General features: G+C 40.7%; 1 protein-coding gene across 2 annotated transcripts in view; it reads right to left on the bottom strand.

Moving 5' to 3' along the window:
• Positions 1-22,184, bottom strand: part of LOC140482415 (contactin-associated protein-like 5) — an 878,213-nt gene that overhangs the window by 473,231 nt on the left and 382,798 nt on the right. For both annotated transcript variants that reach the window (XM_072579896.1, XM_072579897.1), the window contains exon 9: positions 1,083-1,226. In XM_072579896.1, coding sequence (XP_072435997.1) covers positions 1,083-1,226 — 144 coding nt within the window. The remainder of the gene's footprint in view (positions 1-1,082; positions 1,227-22,184) is intronic.

Genomic DNA, 22,184 nt, shown 5'->3' with positions numbered 1-22,184 from the left:
GCAATCGTTTATCATTTCACAGACCAATCAGATAATTGTTGCCAGCCGGACCTACCATTGTACTACCCCAAATCTGTTTGCATTAATCTGCCCCACTGCTCATACAAGCAACAGTGTTAGCAGCACTTCCAATATGTGCTGGTAGCCTACTTTTAAAAAGTGCAGCAACCACTTCTACAATCTTTGGTTTCTAAAGCAGTCCTTTTCCCGTTGCAGTCCACAATCAATAATACAGAAACATTTTTTAAAAATGGGGGCGGCATGGTGGCACAGTGATTAGCACTGCTGCCTCACAGCACCAGAGACCCAGGTTCAATTCCCGCCTCAGGCAGCTGTCTGTGTGGAGTTTGCACATTCTCCCCATATCTGCGTGGGTTTCCTCCGGGTGCTCCGGTTTCCTCCCACAGTCCAAAAATGTGCAGGTTAGGTGAATTGGCCATGCTAAATTGCCCGCAGTGTTAGGTGAAAGGGTAAATGTAGGGGAATGGGTCTGGGTGGGTTGCTCTTCGGAGGGTCGGTGTGGACTTGTTGGGCCGAAGGGCCTGTTTCCACACTGTAAGTAATCTAAGTAAAAGCCGTAGTCTTCACACTTCTTAAATCTTATACTGGATAAGGGAGCCACTCTGCCCATTATGTTTGTGCTGGTTCTTTGAAAGATATATCCAATTTTGTTAAATAGTCCAGCATTTTTCCAAAACTCTCCAAATTAGTTTGCTTCAACTGCATTTTGAAAGTTCCGGTGAAAATATGCTTAAATCACTCTTTCAGCAAGCTGAACCTTTTTCAGATCATACGAAAAGGAAATCTACTGACTTCTTGAATACCTAAATAATGGAAGACAGGAATTGAATTAGTCCTGGGTTTTAATAAAACTCTTTAGTGAACTTTCCTTTAGATCAATAGATAAATGGATTTGGCTAGTCTGTATATGTCTGTGGCAAGAGTAGAGTCTTTGCTGATGTGAATTTTATGGAGAGAGTCAATTGGATGTTGTTGATTCACAAGATTGTAAAGCAACAACATATTAAATAAAATTAATAATAAGCAGAATTGATAAATGTGAAGCAAGGGATCTGTCTTACCTCCAAAATAATAACTGTTTCCTGAATTAATCTGCACAGTTGAATGAACCGTCGATGCAGCATTATTGTCCAGTGTGATACTGACATGATTCCTTCTTGCATTGAAATGAATGCAATGCCACTGCCCATCATTCAAGTGCTTACCTGAAAAATGTAAGTGAGATAATCATAAAATTGAAGATACTAACGTGAGTAGAATTATTATGATAAATGGTGACACTACCTCTCGCACTGAGGTTATGCAGTTGCATCGTCACCATTTGTGATTTTTAAATTTGTGATCTGGATCGTCAACATATTTTCAGCATAACAGAGGATCAGTAATTTAGCTTTGAAAGTTTTATAGTCATGAATTGACTCTGAGCGACTGCATGTAGATTCCATCTAATACACACATGAAAACTTAAATGATTTAATTTCAACAAAGACTTTTTGGTATCCACGGCTCTGTGCTAATACAGCATTAGTAACAAACACATGAGTGGATAAACTAACAGTATCTGAGTCCTATTTTACCAAAGGCCATAGCCAATCCAAAAAATATCAAAATTGCTACAATAGATGTGCTCTTTCTGTTTCTGCCAAGCAAAAATAACTTAGTGACAGTGTTTAAAATAGAAGCTGAATTATGTTTATGTCCAATCATCCCCGCCACACATTATCTGCTTTCTCAATTCCTTACCTCACCCTGACTCCATCCACCATCTTGATGATTTTTGTAGATTGAGGCCTGTTCAAGTAATGTATTGAGTGCTACCTTGTAAATGGGTTAACATAAAGGTTTTGCTTATAACAGTGCCAAGAATTTGGTCATTAAAATAGCAGTAGGTGCTTTGCAGTTAAATACATAAATCAGGTTGCCAGACATAAATAGAACATAAGCACATAGGGAATGGAGGCAGTAATAGGCTATTTGGCCCTTGAGCGAGCTCTACCATTCAACAATATTATGATTAACTTTTACCTTAACTCCACCTTCCTGTCATACTCTCATATCCTTTGATTTAGTCAGATTTTGGGTCATTGATTACATGTGGATGAGTACAGGTGCCAGCTACAATGACAGTGTTGGTGGGAAGGGGTAGGCAGCATGAGTAACGTATCCACCCAGTGCAAGAGCCCACATATCAAAGCAATAGATTGTCATCCAAGAGGGGGAGCCATGGAGCAAGGATAGGTAGTGAGTACAAACTTACTCAAAGTCTCGACCAAAATGTTATACCCAGATATTGAATATCATTCAATTTCCTTTTCTTTTAGGATCTACATGTGGCCCAGAATTTGACCTAAGTGTATTTGTGTATGTAGAAATCTTTAAGTCTATTGGAAGTATAATTGTTAGAATCATTAGGTAAGAACATAGCAAAAGTATTCCATCAACTCTGCCATTTTAAGTGGAACATAGCTGCCCTGAACCACAAGCTCATTGATCCTTTGCCTTAATTCATATTCAATGACCCAATTCCTTCCACTCTTAAAAATTTCAATTGACACATCATCAAAATTTCAATTGACGCAGTTGACACATTTTGAGAATAGTAATTCCAGAATTTGGTTGTCCTGTCCATTAGGAACTTTTTCCTGACTTCATTCCTGAATGATCCAACTCTAAATTTAAAATGTCTTCCCATATCATTTCTGGTATATTTTCCTTCATTCTTTCATAGGATGTGGGCATCGCTGGCAAGGCCTGCATCTGTCACCCATCCCTAATTGCCCTTGAAATGAATTGCTTGCTAGGCCATTTCAGAGGGTGGTCAAGAGTCAACCACATTGCTGTGGTGTGGAGTCACATCAAGGTCAGACCAGTTAAGGGTGGTCAATTTCCTGAAAGATATTTGTAAACCAGATGGGTTTTCATGGCCCTGGTGGGAATGGAACACGTGCTCACAAATTTAAGAGCTTCAACCCTCAGATCACATGTCCAATGACATTATCACTATGCCACCACCTCCTTAGAAGGGCTGACAAGAAAAAAATACATACCTACTTCAATGGAATTTACCACCAAAGAACTGAAGGGGTCAAACTCCAATAAATCCATGTCCCCTTCAGATTCTCAGAAGGGAGGCAGATCAGAGGACCTTCTCATGGACACGCACTTACTGCCTCAGTTTACAGCCTACTTCACTATCACCTCTTTCAGCTCAATGACTGTCACTCTGCTTATTAAATATCCATTGCAGGATAGACCTCCTCCAAGTGAATATCTGAAAACCTGGAGACAGTAATTTTGGCCCTGTCATAAATTATGTTTCCCAATCACCGAATTGATCCCACACTCTGGCAACAGTCTGGCACTAAACAAGATGACTTGCAATCTCGGTTTCATACTTGACTCTGAAATGAATACATCACATCATCTGCTGATTTCTGATAAGAATGTCAATTCTTATCTCCAGACCTTCACCCATTTCTGTCCCCCTTCAGCTCATCTGATGCTGAAACTCTCATCCACTTGTTAAATGTAGCCGTGGTTATTCGAATAAACCTCTGTCTAACCTATAACAACCCCGCTCTGTGGACTAGAGGTTCTTTAAAATTCTATTTTCTTCGTCATAAGAAGTCCCATTTATTTGGTTAAGCATTGCTTAGATTTTAAAACACTCCCCCTACTTCTCAAATTCCTTTGTGGCTCCAACTTCCTATTTCAAAAATCTTCTTCCAGTCTACAATCCAGTGGAATATCTACCCTCTTCTAGGTCTGACCCCATGAGCATTCTTAATATTAAATACTCGACCTTCAGTGACCATGTCTTCAGTACTGAAAGTTCTAAACTTTGAAATTCCAAAGCTAAATTTGTAAACCTCTCTCTTTTATTGTCTTTTATTTGAAGCTCAACGCTCATCGATTTAATCATTTTCCCAAGCATCACCTTAAGAATCGAGGCATTAAGTTGTTTGATAATGCACCTCTATAGTACTTTGGGATGTTCAGGGTTCTGTATTAAAAGTCAGTTGTTAGTCTTATTCTTTTTGTCACAGGAACATTGGCTGCTGATCAATAGTTTGAATTTAAATACAATCTCAAAAGATTGACATAATCTTGGAAGGTTTATACACTGCAAAATGATGGGAGTTGGAAATATTGGGCTGACATTTATGCTTTTTATTGTACTTTCTAAAGTTCTGATTTACAACATAAAAGATGAAATGTAATTTGTGAATATTTTTGTTTGAGACATCCATCAAGTTTTGTATATTTGACTTTACAGCTGTACTCTTGCATCTGAATATGTAACATGCGCATCAAACCATTGCCTGAAAATAAAAATCAAATCCACAAGAAAGGGACAAAAAAATTCAGGCATTGTAATATGTATTCTGTCTCCGATTGACTGTCAGTCAAAAGTTAACCCATTTAGAACACCTTGTCAATGAGATCTTTTTCTGACACTAACAAAAGTGCAGTTCAAAGGAATATGGTGAATACATTACAGATTTGACCCTAGTGCTCACAGAAAGGTGAAAACCATCCCATGACTAATGTATGCTCCATGTTTCAAGTTCAGCAATTGAAATTGTGCAAAACCAGTGACAGTGTTACTTCTGACAACACTATCAATGTTCCTGAAAACGTGATCTGGAGGCAAATTCGCCCAAGGCTTTTGGAAGAGAATTGGATCAATATCTGAAGATGAAAACCTTTGCAGAAAATAGGAGAAAGGCATGAGGTAAATTGCTCTTAAAGAGAGTTAGCACACACAATAGGCTGAATGGACTACTTCTGTTCTGTAACGATTTTATTCTACATAACGCCAGAAGTTAATCTTGATCTTCTACTGCTGGCATTTTTTTGTTGATTTTTCCAGGTTGATGCAGGACAACTAAATGCATCAACAACAGCTTTACTGTTTTTGTTGTATTTGAGCCTGAGAGAGGAAAACAAAGTAGCGAGGCAGGGAGGTACAGGGATGGAATTCCAAAGCTTGGGACCAAAGGAACAGCAGGCATAGCCATCAATGAAGCCTTGATACTCAAGAGGTTAGTAGGGGAGGGTCGCAGAGAGTTGTAGGGCTTGAAGAGGATTTTCTTTCATGGGATTTCAGGGTTGCTGGATAGGCCATTGCATACTTCTCATCTCCAACTGTTCCAGAGAAGAACATGGTCAGTGACCTTATTGAACTACTGTAGAGTAGTACACCCACAGTGCTGTTTGTGAATATTATAGCGAGGGATGAGGGACGGATCTGAAAGCAAAGATGAGAATTTTAGAAGCAATAAATTGTTTCTCCGGTAGCCAATAATCTTTGTGTATTGAGATAACTTGGTGTCAGTTAGGACATGGGCAGCAGAGTTTTGGATGACCATAAGTTTACAGAGTTTTGAATGCCAGAAACTGCATTGGATTATAGTCAAGCTTCGAGATATCAAAGGCATGAATGAAGGTTTCAGCAGTAAATGAGTTGAGCCAGGGATGAAGTTGGGCAATATTGTAGAGGTAGAAATAGGTAGCATTAGCCATGGCATAGATATCAGGTAGGAAATTGATCTGAGGTTCGAACTTGACACTAAAATTGTGAACTGCTTTTAATGTTTCTTGAAAACTACTTCCTTAATGTTCTGCTACAATGAAGATCTTTATCTCCTCAACTTTGTTGGGTTTTTTCTTATTGAAGGAGTTGTCTAGCTGAAGTGCAATAAATCCTCTACGTTATGCTGAAAGAGGTTTGTAAAAACATTGACATAACATGCTAATTGGAAAGTAGGCACTGCTTGTGACAGGGTCAGACAGAAACATGATTGACCCTGGTGCTTTTTCGATTATCAGCCTCCTTATCTAACCACCAGCCTCACATTTGTCTCCCCAACCTTGAACTGTCCTCCTCAATCATGTATTCGACTTTTTTCCCATGTCAAAATTAATCAGTTGATTCACCAAATAGTTGCAGAAAGATCCTAATGAAATAATAAAGTCCATTGTAGGCATTTGGTTGTAAGCAAATATTATCTGACATAATGCAGTATTAGTTTCGGTGCACTCAATAGGTGATCTCACCATGACTATTAAACTAATTTAACAGCATATGCAACACCTATTGTTAATTTGACAGAAAGACACTGTGAGGATGATAACATGGATTTCACTGACCACCTCAGTCCTCATTAAGATGTTGTGCAATTTGCACTGTATGTACGTAGTGACAGTAAATGCATATTTGGTGGAAGATATGTAAATATCTTGTACTATATTTGCTACTCAGGTAAACATTATTTTTCAATCTGTAGAATAGAGAGGTGGAAGAATTTCTCCTGCCTCTGGGTGAATAGTATTATTCCATTTCATAATTTCATACAGGAGGTGGAATTATAGAGTCAGAGAGTCATACAACATGGAAACGGTAGGGTTCTTAGTAAGGTGGAGGAGCAGAGGGATCTTGGGGTCTATGTTCATAGCTCTTTAAAAGTTGCCACTCAGGTGCATAGAGCTTGTAAGAAGGCCTAAGGTGTATTAGCGTTCATTAGCAGAGGGATTGAATTCAAGAGTCGTGAGGTGATGTTGCAGCTGTACAGGACTTTGGTAAGGCCACATTTGGAGTACTGTGCAGTTCTGGTCGCCTCATTTTAGGAAAGATGTGGAAGCTTTGGAGAGGGTGCAGAGGAGATTTACCAGGATGTTGCCTGGAATGGAGAATAGGTCGTACGAGGATAGGTTGAGAGTGCTAGGCCTTTTCTCATTGGAATGGAGAAGGATGAGAGGTGACTTGATAGAGGTTTATAAGATGATCAGAGGAATAGATAGAGTAGACAGTCAGAGACTTTTTCTCCAGGTACAACAGAGTGTTACAAGGGGACATAAATTTAAGGTGAAGGGTGGAAGGTATAGGGGGGATGTCAGGGGTAGGGTCTTTACCCAGAGAGTGGTGGGGGCATGGAATGCACTGCCTGTGGGAGTGGCAGAGTCAGAATCATTGGTGACCTTTAAGTGGTAATTGGATAGGTACATGGATAGGTGCTTAAGCTAGGACAAATGTTCGGCACAACATCGTGGGCCGAAGGACCTGTTCTGTGCTGTATTGTTCTATGTTCTATGTTCTATGGTCCACCTCATCCATGCCGACCACATTCCTAATCTAAACTAGTCCCACCTGCCTGGATTTGGCCCATACTCCCCTAAACCCTTTTTTTATTCATGTACTTATCTAAATGTCTTTTAACTTGTCCAAATGTCTATTTTATCAATAATCTCACAGGATAGAAAAGTCCTGAGCAACAATATGGAATCGTTGAACAACATAGGTCATCAATGTCAGTGAGAAGTGTTGAAGCCCTCAAGTGTCTCTGGGGCATACAATGTTTCAGAAGCCAAAGGGCAAGTCCTGAAACGGTTACAATTGTATCTGTACTTCCTTGATCAGCAAGTCAGAAGTCATGGCTGATTGCTGCTTCCCACTGGTAATGCAACTTTCTCACAATATTTCAATGTCTTAAAAAAACTAATTGAAATTGCCAAGACAGTTTAGGTCAGTAGACAAGAGTACAAAAGTGAAGCAAATGGAAAACACTCTTGAAAATCATGAACAGTGTAAAACAAGTTACTGATTCATGAAGAGCTCAGTATACACTCCTTTCCTGGCAATTTCACCCCACAAAGCCTGCTTACCGAAAGATTCATAAGTAATTAAATGAATGAGCTCCAAACATGCTTCCACTGTCTTTTTAGAAAATAATGATTGATAATGAAGTTTTGACTAACCAACCCAGCCCTTCCAAATGGCTTATGAATGTGTATAGCATGAGCAGGAATAGGCTATTCAGCTCCTCCAGTCTGTTCTACCAACTGAATGAATTGCCTGTACCAGTGACTACAACTCAAAGGTAGTTATAAGATTTGGTATATCATGAAAGGTGCTCTAAATATGTAAGTTTTGCTTCTCTTTGAATAAACCTGCAATTTTTTAATTCATTCAAGGATATGGGCATTGCTGACCAGATCAGCATTTATTGCCATTACATAATTGCCCGGAGAGGAAGTCACATGCAAGTGAGAGCAAGGTGAGGATGTCAGGTTTGCTTCCTTGAAGGGTATGAGTGAACCAGATGTGTTTTTGCAACAATCTACAAGGGTCAGCACAGCATTGGGGGAATTGAATGTCCTCCACTGATTCTCTATGGATAATTAATCACAAACCCATCAATTCACTTTAGGAAAGTAACTAAAAAAGATTAATAATTACAAAATACAAATCAACTCTGTTGCTAATACAACATAACTATTGTGACTTCTCTGGTGCCAACACAATATATTATAAATGACCATTCACATCAGTAACATTTTCCCCAGGGTTGACACCAGGATAAAATCTACGATAATCTGTGATTCTATTCTATGATTCAAAATGTCAACCTGATAGATTATATGTTGATACAAATTATTTGTTGTGCGAATAATGAGAACTCTTATCTGTTTAACTCTTGCAAGCTGCTGGTATAGACTGTATTGGACTATGTTGCATTTTCGAGTGGGAAAATCTGCAGTTGTTCACTTTGGCAGGAGGAATAAAAAAGCAGAATCTTCTTAAACAGCAATCATCTGCAGAATGCTGAGGTGCAGTGGGACTTAGGCGTTCTGGTATACAAGTTACAAAGTTACACAAGTTACAAATTGCAGAGATAGCACATAATCACAAAGGCTCAAGAGAAGGTTCAACCATCCCTTAATGCAAGAGGAATTGAACATAAAAGTATGGATTTTGTGCTTCAGCTGTACAGGGCACTGGTGAGGGCACATCTTGAATACTGTGTGCAGTTTGGTTTCCTTATTTAAGGAAGAATTGCACCTGAAATAACTCCATGAAGGTCAGTAGCCCATCACCAATTCACCCTTTATTTCCACATCCATATTACGTGGCACTGGTCCAGTTAGTTCAGAGCTGGCTCCTACAGTGAACAGAACCCCTGACACTCCCATTTATATCTATCAGCCATGGGTCCCTGACTGTACCAGGCTATTAGCTGCAGTCAAGGAAATCATACTTTTTGAGATCCACCTGACTGACCTTGTTCTAATCAATAAACAGTTCTAAGGAGGCTTACTGGGTTGATAATTGTTTTACAAGGATAGGTGGGACAGGGCTAGGGTTTTAGAGGAGTGGATAGTGATCTGATTGAAGTATATAAGATCCTGAATGATCTTGACAAGATTGACATGATTCAGTCCAGAACTAGGGTACACTGTTTTCAAATTGGGGGTCGCCTTTCAGAACAGAGATGAGGAGGTTTTTTTTCTCTCTCAGACTTTTGTGCAACTCAGGAACTTGTTGCCTCAGAAGATGTGGAGGCAAGATCATTGAACAGTGTTAAGCCCAAGGTTGATAGATTCTTGTTAGACAAAGGAACCAAGTTTACAGGGGTAGATGGGAAAGTGTCGATTGAATCAGACACAAATCAGCCATGACCCGATTTTGTATGTTCATATTTTCATAAGAGACCTTCGGTTCAAACTGTTCCAATCCAGTTCCTAGTGGTTCCGCTAAATATTGCATGTCTATCCAGATGCAACTTTGAAGTGTTCCCAACTGAAGTACTCATAAATAACTTTAGTTCCTAGCTATAACATATAACAAAATGTATGCAGCAATATATAACATCCACCAGCTGTGAGTAAATAAGAAAAACTTAGATTGTATTATTGATCTGAATTTTCTAGAAAATATTGGTACATGGTACTGTCTTAACTCAAGGATTGGATTAATTATTTCCTGTAGAATTGTCAATCAAATTGTGTTGTACACTGAAAATTTACAGTCTTTCTCCACAAGTTTTATATGTTGTTGCATTAGTGCTGATGAAGGGCTTTTGCCTGAAACATTGATTTTCCTGTTCCCCGAATGCTGCCTGACCTGCTGTGCTTTTCCAGCACCACTCTAATGTAGACACAGCTGGTGCATTACATTTGTACTAATTATATCTGCAAATATATTTTTTAAAATCTAATTACTCTCTGAGGTGTGAGAGAAACAGAAAACTTAAGTGGAAAAACATAAATTCCATTAGCAAATATGGAAGAGGATGATAGTAATATTATGAAAGAAAACATTTTTGAATGTCTTTTCAGTCTTGGAATTGAGTTTCTACAGAGGAATTTTATGTTAAAACCCTTTCTGTTGCGTCTCTGGTATTTCACTAAGTGTTTAATTCCCAGAGTTACAATAATGCTCAAGAGAATCCACACCTTAAATAAATTTTGGACCCACACTGTGATTGCCTTCTGCTAATGTTTAAATGGACGATTCAGAGTTGGATTAACTGAGAATGGAGTAGAGATGTGTAAGATACGACCTTAATCAATTTCTGAGTGACAAACTGGGATTCAATCCATTCACAAACTTTGCAAGAGGAATAAAACAGGTGATGGTGAGCTACCATGATATTTTGCACCACACTGGGTTTTAAATTTCTCACAATTATGTTGATGAAACCAAAGATTTTCAGACTTCTGGTACAGCAACACAGCATTGTAATCAGAATTGTGAACTTTGAGACTATGATTTATTTGCTAGCTTAAATTCAGAAGAAAATTTTGAGAAGGGTAGCAGTACTTCATTTTGTGGTACTCAGACCTTAAAAGCTCCCCTCACATCATTCCATTATCACTATAGTGATTTTAGCAATGTTACTTATCATTTCTCAACCTAATGTTCACACTTGATGTTGTGACAGCTGCCAATAGAAATATCTGCATTGCACCATAAGTTCACTCTGCATGTAGACATAAATACAGCACATTCCAACATAGAAATTAGGACTATAAGCAGGACATTCAGCCCCATGTGGATGTTCAACCATTGAATAAGAACTGCTGCTTTGTGCTATATTTACACACATTACATACACACATACACATTGCTGGATGTTTGACATCACCAAGCAAGGAACATGGATGACACAATGCCAAGTTGATTCCATCCCCATATTTTCCAGTTGGGGATAGATGAATATTATGACTATCGTTAAGGAGCACAAAATTTTCTGCAGAAATCCACAAATGATGAGGTGAAAAATAATTCCAAAATCTTGACTTCCCCTTTTGTGGGAGTGACAATTTTTATGCATCTTTGAGATTTGTGGTGTGATTTAGACACTTCAAACAAAATCAGAGTTGTCAGCTCATGTGTCACTACTTTAAGAGCTGTGTCTGCTAAAAGTCCAAGGACAGGATAACACCAAATGATCAGCAGCCATGAGGAGTTCACACAGTAGCAGAAGGCTGAGACAGTTGGTGGCATAAGGATGATTTATCTGGTGTAGTAATCCAGCACCCAGGTTAATGTTGGTTCAAATTCCACCTCCACAGATGGTGAAATTTTAACTCACTAAAAATTGAATTCATTAAATTCTGGAAACTAGAAGCTCACCTAGTGGTGGCCATGTAACTACTGTCAATTGTTGTACAAAGCCATCTGGTTCACTAATGTACTTTAGGGAAAGAAATTTGCTGTCCTTACCTGATCTGACCTATACATCATTCAAAATTCACAGCAATGTGGTTGACCATTAATTACCCTCTGGGCAATTAGGGATAGCAATTAATGTTGGCCCATCCAGTGATATCTACATCCCACAAAGAGATATTTTTAAAAAGGAACGATTTGTGCCTAAGTTACTTTCTCACTGTTGCTTATCAGTTTGAATCTTGATTGAACCTGCTTGAGGTGTGCAAGCAAATTGAACCTAACACTTATTAAGCAAGTATAAGAATGTTTGTCTCCATTTTAAGGAAAACCATACAAGGTTAGAAAATCTGCCAGACAATTCAAATTTTCTTTACAAAAGCTAGTCTTTCAGTTCCAAAAGACTGGCTAATCAATTTGGATCACATCAAGAACTCTTGACACCAAATCTGGCAAGTTCTTCCCTATTCCCCAGTGTTTGGCATCACTGATACCTCCCTCTTCCCATGTATTATTTGGCAAACAATTTGAAATATCTGTTGTATAATAGGTGCTTGTATGGGCTTGTATACACTTGAGTTTAGAAGGCTAAGAGGGGATCTGATTGAGATGTATAAGATTATTAAAGGATTGGACAACCCGGAGACAGGAAGCATGTTTCTGCTGATGGGTGAGTCCTGAACCAGAGGACACAGTTTAAAAATAAGGGGTAGGCCACTTAGAACAGAGTTGAGGAGAAACTGCTTCACCCAGAGAATGGTTGGTGTATGGAATGCTCTTCCCCAGAAGACTGTGGAGGCCAAGTCTCTGGATACTTTCAAGAAAGAGTTGGATAGAGCTCTTAAGGATAGTGGAGTCAAGGATTATGGGGATAAGGCAGGAACAGGATACTGATTGAAGATGATCAGCCATGATCATAATGAATGGTGGTGCTGGCTTGAAGGGCAGAATGGCCTACTCCTGCACCTATTATCTATTGTCTATTGCCTTTTTTGTCAGTTTGAGAGAGCAATAAGTAGAAAATAATCAACTTTTTATAAAAAGGTATTCGATGCAATGTTGTATTATTTTCACAATAAACATATATCACAAATTTGTTTTCCTTTATTTTTCATAGGATATGGGCAAGCAGAGAAAATGCTACTTTTAAAAGAAGTAATATTTGGAAATGAACACACTGGTCATTCTTGACCTCCATTTTTGAAATGTACTGTTTCTGCTATTTTCCAATTTTACTGATATTTCCTTCTGGTCATTGCTAGTTAGACCAGTATTTGTTGCCCATTCCTAATTACCGTTCAACTGAGCAGCTACTTTCAGAGGATAGTTAAGAGTCAACCACATTGCTGAGTGTCTGGAGTTGCACGGAGGTAAAGATGAAAGATTTCCTTCCCTGTAGAGATTATTAATATAACCATTGTCAACTTATGTGGTTACATGGTCATCATTATTATTATTCCAGATGGAAAATGAAATCATATATCACCATTTGCCCTGGTGGTATTTGAACTCACATCCCCAGAACAAGGGGGCATAGCTTTAAATTAAGGGGGGGTAGATATAGGACTGATGTTAGGGGTAGGTTCTTCACTCAGCGAGTCGTAAGTTCATGGAATGCCCTGCCAGTAGCAGTGGTGGACTCTCCCTCTTTAAGGGTATTTAAGCGGGCATTGGATAGGTATATGGAGGATAGTGGGTTAGTGTAGGTTAGGTGGGCTTTGATCGGCGCAACATCGAGGGCCGAAGGGCCTGTACTGCGCTGTATTCTTCTATGTTCTATGTTCTATGTAACAATAGCTTGGTCCTCTAGATGTTTTATGAAATGGTGAAGCTGGTTTCCATGACCATTGGTGAGGTTTGTGTACAGTGGCAGAGTAAGTGTCAGTGTGAGAAAGCAGAGTAGCTAGTCCTACCTAACCCTACAAAGGGCAGAACATCATTGACCTTTTCCCTGTACTGTTGTGAATTTTGTCTGACCCTGGTGGCAGCATGGACTCAGGCCGCTATCCACGTCAGGGTCAGTCAGGTTTGATGCCTTGGCTGCTTCTGGTGGTCTGGTAGGTAGAGAGTGGCCCGCCTCTCAACCATCCTATCAACCAGGACCTCCTATTTGTAAAGACAGGTGCCTTTCTGAGATGTTTCAGTTCCCTGAGAGGCTACTTGCAGCATCTGAAGTGACATGTCGGTGGGCCTTAAAGATGAAGGATTCCTGATTCAATATGTAGATAGGCCGACTAGAGAAGGAGCCATACTGGATTTGGTGCTTGGCAATCAATCATGCCAGGTTATCATAGAATCCCTAAGAATCAGAAAACCCCAACAGTGTGGAAACAAGCCCTTTGGCCCAGCAAGTCTACACCAACCCTCCGAAGAGTAACCCACTGAGACCCAATCCCCTCCCCTATATTAATGTTTAACTAATGCACCTAACCTACACATCCCTGAACACTATGGGCAATTTAGAATGGCCAATTCACCTAACCTGCACATCTTTGGATTGTGGGAGGAAACCGGAGCAACTGAAGGAAACCCAAGCATACACGAGGAGAATGTGCAAACTCCACACAGACAGTCGCTCGAGACTGGAATTGAACCCGGGACCCTGGCGCTGTGAGGCAGCAGTGCTAATCACTGAGCCACTAAGTCGCCCTATCAGAAATCTCAGTGGGAGAGCATTTCGGTGATAGAGATCACAACTCTCTGACCTTTATTATAGTCATGGAGAGGGATAGGTGCAGATGGTATGGGAAAGTATTCAATTGGGGGAGGAGAATTACAATGCTATTAGGCAGGAACTGTGGAGCATAACTTAGGAACAGATATTTCAGGGAAATGCACAATAGAAATGTGCAGGATGTTTGGGAGTGCTTGTTGTGAGTGCTACATAGGTTTGTCCCACTGAGGCAAGGAAGAGATGGTAGGTTGAAGGAACCTTGGATGACAAGGAAGTGGAACATCTAGTCAAGAGGAAGAAGGAAGCTTACATAAGGTTGAAGAAGCAAGAATCAGACAGGGCTTTAGAGGTTTACAAGGTAGCCAGGAAAGAACTGAAGAATAGACTTAGGAAAGCTAGAAGGGGACATGGAAAAGCTTTACTGGTATGATTAAGGAAAACCCTAAGGTATTCTACACTTATGTGAGGAACAAGACGATGGCCAGAATGAGGGTAGGTCAGTTCAGGGATAGTAGAAGGAACTTGTGCCTGGAATCTGAGGAAGTAGGGAGGTCCTTAATGAATAATTTGCTTCGGTATTCACTAGTGAGAGGGAAATTGTCATTTTTGAGGACAGCGTGAAACAGGCTGATAGCTAGAACAGGTTGATGCTAAGAAGGAGGATGTGCTGGAAATTTTGAAAAACATGAGGATAAATAAATCCCCTGGGCCAGACGGGATATACCCAAGGTTATTACAGGAAGCAATGGAAGAGATTGCTGCAACTTTGGCGATGATCTTTGTGTCCTCACTGTCTCTGGAGTATAGCCAGATGATTGGAGGCTGGCAAATGTTAGTCCCTTATTCAAGGAAAGAAATTGGGATAACCCTGTGAATTATAAACCAGTCAGTCTTATATCAGTTGTGGGCAAATTACTGGAGAGGATTCTGAGATACAGGATTTATGATTATTTGGAAAAGCATAGTTTGATTAGAAATAGTCAACATGGCTTTGTGAGGGACAGGTCATGCCTCACAAGCCTTATTGAATTTCTTGAGGATGTGACAAAATACATTGAAGGTAGAGCAGTGAGTGTGGTGTACATGGATTTTAGCAAGACATTTGATCAGGTTCCCCATGGCAGGCTCATTCAGAAAGTAAGGAGGCATGCGATACAGGGAAATTTGACTGTCTGGACATAGAATTGGTTGGACCAAAGAAGATAGAAGGTGGTAATACTTGTAAAGTATACAACCTGGATCTTGATGACCAGTGGTGTTCCACAGGGATCTGTTCTGGGACCTCTGTTCTTTGTGATTTTTAAAAATGACTTGGAAGTTGAAGGGTGGGTTAGTAAGTTTGCTGATGACACAAAGGTTGGTGGAGTTGTGGATAGTGTGGAGGGCTGTTGTAGATTGTGACAGGACATTGACAGGATGCAGAACTGGGCTGATAAGTGGCAGATGGAATTCAACCTGGAAAAGTGTGAAATCATTCACTTTGGAAGGTTGACTATGAATGCAGATTACAGGGTTAAAGGCAGGATTCTTAGCAGTGTGGAGGAACAGAGGGATCTTGGGGCCCACATCCATAGATCCCTCAAAGTTGCCACCCGAGCTGATAGGGTTGTAAAGAAGGCATATGGTGTGTTGGCTTTCATTATCAGGGGAATTAAGTTTAAGAACCACAAGGTTATGCTGCAGCTCTATAAAGCCCTGGTTAGACCACACTTAGAATATTGTGTTCCATTCTGGTCACATCATTAGAGGAAGGATGTGGAGGAAACTTTAGAGAGGATGTAGAGGAGATGTACCAGGATGCTACCTGTACTGGAGGGCATGTCTTATGAAGAAAGGTTGAGGGAGCTAGGGTTTTTCTCATTGGAGTGAAGAAGGATGAGGGATGACTTGACAGAGGTGGACAAGATGGTGAGAGGCATAGATAGAGTGGATAGCCAGAGACATTTTCCCAGAGCAGACATGGCTATCATGAGGGGCATAATTCTAAGGTAACTGGAGGAAGATTTAGAGGAGATGTCAGAGGCAGGTTCTTTTTGTAGAGAGTGGTGGGTGCATGGAATGCCAGCAGTGGTAGTGGAGTCAGGCGACAGTGGGCGGCACGGTGGCACAGTGGTTAGCACTGCTGCCTCACAGCGCCAGAGACCCGGGTTCAATTCCCGCCTCAGGCGACTGACTGTGTGGAGTTTGCACGTTCTCCCCGTGTCTGCGTGGGTTTCCTCCGGGTGCTCTGGTTTCCTCCCACAGTCCAAAAGATGTGCAGGTCAGGTGAATTGGCCATTGCTAAATTGCCCGTAGTGTTAGGTAAGGGGTAGATGTAGATGTAGGGGTAGGGGTAGGGGTATAGGTGGGTTACGCTTCGGCGGGGCGGTGTGGACTTGTTGGGCCGAAGGGCCTGTTTCCACACTGTAAGTAATCTAATCTAATCTAATTAGGGACATGTAAGCAATTCTTGGACAGGCAATTAGATGATCGTAAAATAAAGAGTATGTAGGTTAGTCTGAGCTTAGAGTAAGATAAAAGGTAAGCACAACATGGAAAGCTGAAAGGCCTACTCTGTGCTATACTGTTCAATGTTCTATGCTTTCTGACACCTGCAGCTTATACACTAGCAGCCATGGAAGGTTTACTTCTGCTGCTGCATGATGGATGCCAGTGAAGTCGATTGCACAATTAATGAGGCAAGGAAGACAATGTGAATAATGTTGTGAGCAATAACAGAACACTGTCCATGAAATTCCCTTAAAATAACACTTCAACTGAAAAATGAGCACTAACAGACCTTTATGCTTTTTTCCTAGATTAGGACTTAAACCTATAACCTTGTGGCATCAGAATCAAGAACGAAACTAACTGAACAACAACACTTTCTACAGCTGCTTTTCAATGCCTAGTACATAAGATAATTCAATACAATATTCAAGAATTCCAGAATATCAGCCACGATGAGTTGCTAGCAATCTTGACACAAGAGATTGCATTTTGGTGACTGATTTCTTGGTAATTGTTTTTAATGACTGATTTGGTTTTACTCATCAGTTACAGACTTTTTCATGAATTTCAGTGAGATATGTGTATACAGCAGGCCATGTTAACAATAAAGTGATAGGTAAGGTCATAACAAACCAAGTCATCCATCTGGGAATGTTTTGACTGGAAACTAATGTTCACTATTGATCCACCTCAGTGTTTTCACTCACTGCTCTGCCTCTTGGCTTTGTTTATTTTACACCTGCTGAAAATAAGAAATTAAAATTCCGGCATGTGCTTCCCATTATGGTTACAAATCACAGCTGAATCTCAAAAATGTGCCATATCAAAGGACCATGAGGAGCATACATTTTGAATCAATGTTAATAATGTGTGAGGACTTAAAAGATTGTATTACCAACACCTCAGTCCAACTCAAGTATTACAATTTATGACATGTGACCAGCTAAAGACTCTAATAGCACAAGGGATGGTGATTAGCTTGTCTCTTATTGGCTTCGAAAGATGTGGCACTGGAAAAGCACAGCAGGTCAGGTAGCAACCAAGGAGCAGAAGAATCGACGTTTTGGGCATAAGCTCTTCATCAGGAATGTGGATGACTATCTCCTATTGGTGGTGATCATTGCCTGGCATTTGAGTAACATTCATGCCACACAAATGTTAGGCTAAAACAAATACCAATAAGAAACAATCTAACGACCATCCCTTGCCATTCAGTCATGTTACCATCACTGAATCCCCCACTATCAACATCCTGGGGATTATCCTTGGCCAGAAACTCAACTGGACTCACTACATAAATGCAATGGCTACAAGAGCAGGTCAGAGGCAAGAACAAGTAACTTACCTCCTGTCTTTCCAAAGCCTGTCCAACATCTACAAGGTACAAGTCTGGAGTGTGATGGAATACTCCCCACTTGCCTGGATGAGTGCTGCTCCAACAACATTCAAGAAGTTCGACACAATCCAGGACAAAGCAGCCCACTTGATGGCACTACATTCATAGACATCCAATCCTTCCAAGACTGATACTCAGTAGCAGCAGTGTGTACTATCTACAAGATGCACTGCAGAAATTCACCAAAGATCCTCAGACAGCACCATCCAACTCCATGAACATTTCCGTCTTGAAGGGCAAGGGCAGCAGATACATGGGAACACCACCTCCTTCAAGTTCCCCTCCAAGCCACTCACCATCCTGACTTGGAAATGTATCGCCATTCCTTCACTGTTACTGGGTCAAAATCCTGGAATTCCCTCCCTAATGGCATTGTGGGTCAATGCACAGCAGGTGGACTGCAGTGGTACAAGAAGGCAGATCACCATCACCTTCTCAAGGGCACGGAGGGATGGGCAATAAATGTCAGCCAGCCAGCAATGGCCACATCCGACAAATGTATAAAATAAAACTCAAAGGTTGGAGACAGGAACGGACTATCAAACCTTCTTCACGATTGAACACAATCATTTCTCATTTTCAGCTTCAATCCCAGTTTCCCAGCCACTCCTCAAATCTCTGATTCACTAAGAGACCAACTTGTACATCTTACCTAAGTCTTAACTATATTTAATGATAGAGCATCTATGCCCTCAATGCATACAGAGTTGCAAAAATTCATAACCCCTTCAACTAAAGAAATTGCTCCTTATCTCAATCCCGAGTGATCATCCCTTTCTTCTGAGACTGTGCCCTCATCTTTTGATTCCCCAAACTTTCAACATCAACCTCTACAGAATCTTAAATGTTTCAGTGGGATTCCCTCTCACTCTCTGAAGCACCAAAGAGAATGGGCTCAATTTGCTCAGCCAGTCATCAACAACTCTATCACTCCAGGGGCCATCCCTTTTTTTAAAAAAAACATTGGTGGGGGGGGGGGATTTTCACACAGCCCGGCACACAAGTAAGCAAAGTGTGTCAAGGATTCAAAGAAATTGGCCGTTAGCCCTCACAACGTATCCTCAGGGCAAAGAGATCAATTCTGGGCCTCACAGTTTGGCCTTGCTGTTAAAGCAATATGCCTGGCACCCATTATATGTTGAATATGGACAAAACCCACTTCAAATTCCTTTCATACGTGAATATTTTAAATGGTCATCTGAAAAGTTGATGCTTTTGTATTGAGAGAAAAAGTGTGCGCACAACAGTAAGTTTTCCAGTTGGGTTAACTAGATAGCAATTGAGATGGCTTGCCCCCATCTCCATCACTGCAATACTGGAGACAATTATAACAGCTGCCTGAAGTGAAATCTGCTCATACAACACTGAGCAGGTGTTGAACCTGGAATTCTCCTGCTCTGTGTGTACATGAGCTTACATCGCATTGAGCTCATTAAATGCAATTTAATTGTCAGATATGAAACAGTTGGAACATTCAAATTGCTCTTTAACTGGAGTAGATGGAAAATTGACCTTAATATGAATTGCCAATGGACTACTCAGTACTTTTGTATCTGTTATAATTAATACTGCCATCTGGAGTCTTGCTCACCAGTTCAACTAAGATTTTGACAGTGTCACCAACAGTTGGTTGAAGCAGCATTATGCGAGAAATATTACCAAAATTAGAAATTTATAGTAATCCATTTCCAGTTTTAAAATAAAGAATATTTGCATTTTACAGTCATCCATTATCTTCAGGTGTTCCCAAACAATTTATAGTCATGTAAGAGATTTTGCAATGTAGTCACTATTGTAATATTAGCAATGAAACAAGCACAGCAAGCTCGCATAATGAAAACAAAACCCTTCAGAATGACTGATTTAACGATGTTCATGTCTCTATCACTCTATGACCAGTTCTTGTTCTCCTGCAGAATGTTACTTGAGGATGTGTTGGACTGGATTCTCATCTTTGAGACCAGGCTGGGTGTTGGAAAAGAATTCCCCAATCTCCCTGTTTCAAGAAGAAAGTAGCTCTGGACATGGTCTCCATTAGCAGTGATGTGGGCTGTTATGGTTGTTTAAAGGGTTTTTATTTAGGACTTTGTCCCAGATACAATGAAATCAGTCAGACCCTCTTGCCCTCACCTCTCATACAGTTTCACTCCCTCACCTCCACACATTGCCTAAGCTCCATCTCAGTCACCTCATGCCTCTCCACACAGACTCCCATATCCCCTCCCAAGTGTGTATTGATATATGTCAGAGCACAGACATCTGTTAGAGTCTTGAAACAGCTGAGTCCAAAAGCAAGCATTGTCTGATTGATGTATCCAGATCACCAATCTATTTCACTAACTTTTTTACACGAGATAAAGAAATTTCAAATGCTTGCAGTTTTTGCTATTTACGCCTTGTCTTAAGTAGCCTGGATGGTTGACACTTTTAATGGCCTGTATAGAAAGGAGTCTTTCTTTTAAGAAATTGTGTGACTGAATGAATAATTTTAAGCAAGGACTTGTCTAAAAAAAAGTTCTTGTTGTTACATTTGGATTCATTCATTCTATTCATAAGGTAAACAGATTTGCCACAGGTGGGCATAGTGGGTTTGAGGGACCATAATATGGGTGGGGGCACAGTTACGCATGACGGCCCAAGGAGGGAGGGGATCGGTGGGCAGACATAGCTTGACAGTGGGGGTAATGGGATCCTTCAACCCTACCTTTCAAAACATTCACTCAGCCAACTGTAGTTCACAATAGCTCTGATAATCATGAACAACAAATGTTTGAAAGGCCAGCATAGCTCTATGAAAATTATGGGAGGACTAGGCTATGCATACCTCCTCAATGGAGCCAGCTCTCCAGCGAACTATGCTGGAAAAGGGGTTGACTGCTTGAACTTGAAAGCCTGCACCCTTAAAAAGTACTGCTAAAATCAAAAACTCTGTGAATTAGATCAGGAATCCTGGTGTCAGGTCTCATTCTCCATTTTCACATTTTCACAGTGTTTCCCTGACTCCATGACTACCCAGTCCTTAGTGTACAAGTTCAACATCTCACCTTAAAGATAGCACTTGCAACAATTCACCATTCCCTTTGTATTGCTCAGGAACATCTGTCCTGATTTTGAAGCAACTTTCAAAGAAACTTAATATCTGAACACACACCTACAGCAACAATCACAGAATTACAATCACAAGGAAGAACCTTTATTCCCTTTACTTACAAAGGTATGATGAGGTCAATTAGATATGATGCAGAGCTGGGCTGAGGAGTGGCAGATGGAGTTCAACCCTGCCAAGTGTGAGGTTGTCCATTTTGGAAGAACAAATAAGAATGCGGAATACAGGGTTAATGGTAGGGTTCTTGGTCAGGTGGAGGAACAGAGGGATCTTGGGGTCTATGTACATAGATCTTTGAAGGTTGCCACTCAGGTGGACAGAGTTTGTAAGAAGGCCTATGGAGTATTATCGTTCATTAGCAGAGGGATTGAATTCAAGAGTCGTGAGGTGATGTTGCAGCCGTACAGGACTTTGGTTAGGCCACATTTGGAGTACTGTGTGCAGTTCTGGTCGCCTCACTTTAGGAAAGATGTGGAAGCTTTGGAGAGGGTGCAGAGAAGATTTACCAGGATGTTGCCTGGAATGGAGAGTAGGTCGTACGAGGATAGGTTGAGAGTTCTCGGCCTTTTCTCGTTGGAACGGCGAAGGATGAGGGGTGACTTGATAGAGGTTTATAAGATGATCAGAGGAATAGATAGAGTAGACAGTCAGAAACTTTTTCCCCGGGTACAACAGAGTGTTACAAGGGGACATAAATTTAAGGTGAAGGGTGGAAGGTATAGGGGAGATGTCAGGGGTGGGTTCTTTACCCAGAGAGTGGTGGGGGCATGGAATGCGCTGCCCGAGGGAGTGGTAGAGTCAGATTCATTGGCGACCTTTAAGCGGCATTTGGATAGGTACATGGATGGGTGCTTAATCTAGGATAGAAGTTCGGCACAACATCGTGGGCCGAAGGGCCTGTTCTGTGCTGTATTGTTCTATGTTCTATGTTCTATGTTCTAATTATGCAACATCTTTTTGCTGAACTAGATAACCGAAAGATCAAATTTGAGTTTGCAAGAGTCAGCTGCTCACTGAACAAATTTGCTGAGGCATGAGGGGA

This window comes from Chiloscyllium punctatum, chromosome 10 (assembly GCF_047496795.1).
Source record: "Chiloscyllium punctatum isolate Juve2018m chromosome 10, sChiPun1.3, whole genome shotgun sequence".
In the NCBI taxonomy this organism is placed as follows: Eukaryota; Metazoa; Chordata; class Chondrichthyes; order Orectolobiformes; family Hemiscylliidae; genus Chiloscyllium; species Chiloscyllium punctatum.
This window is presented reverse-complemented; position numbering and strand designations above follow the sequence as displayed.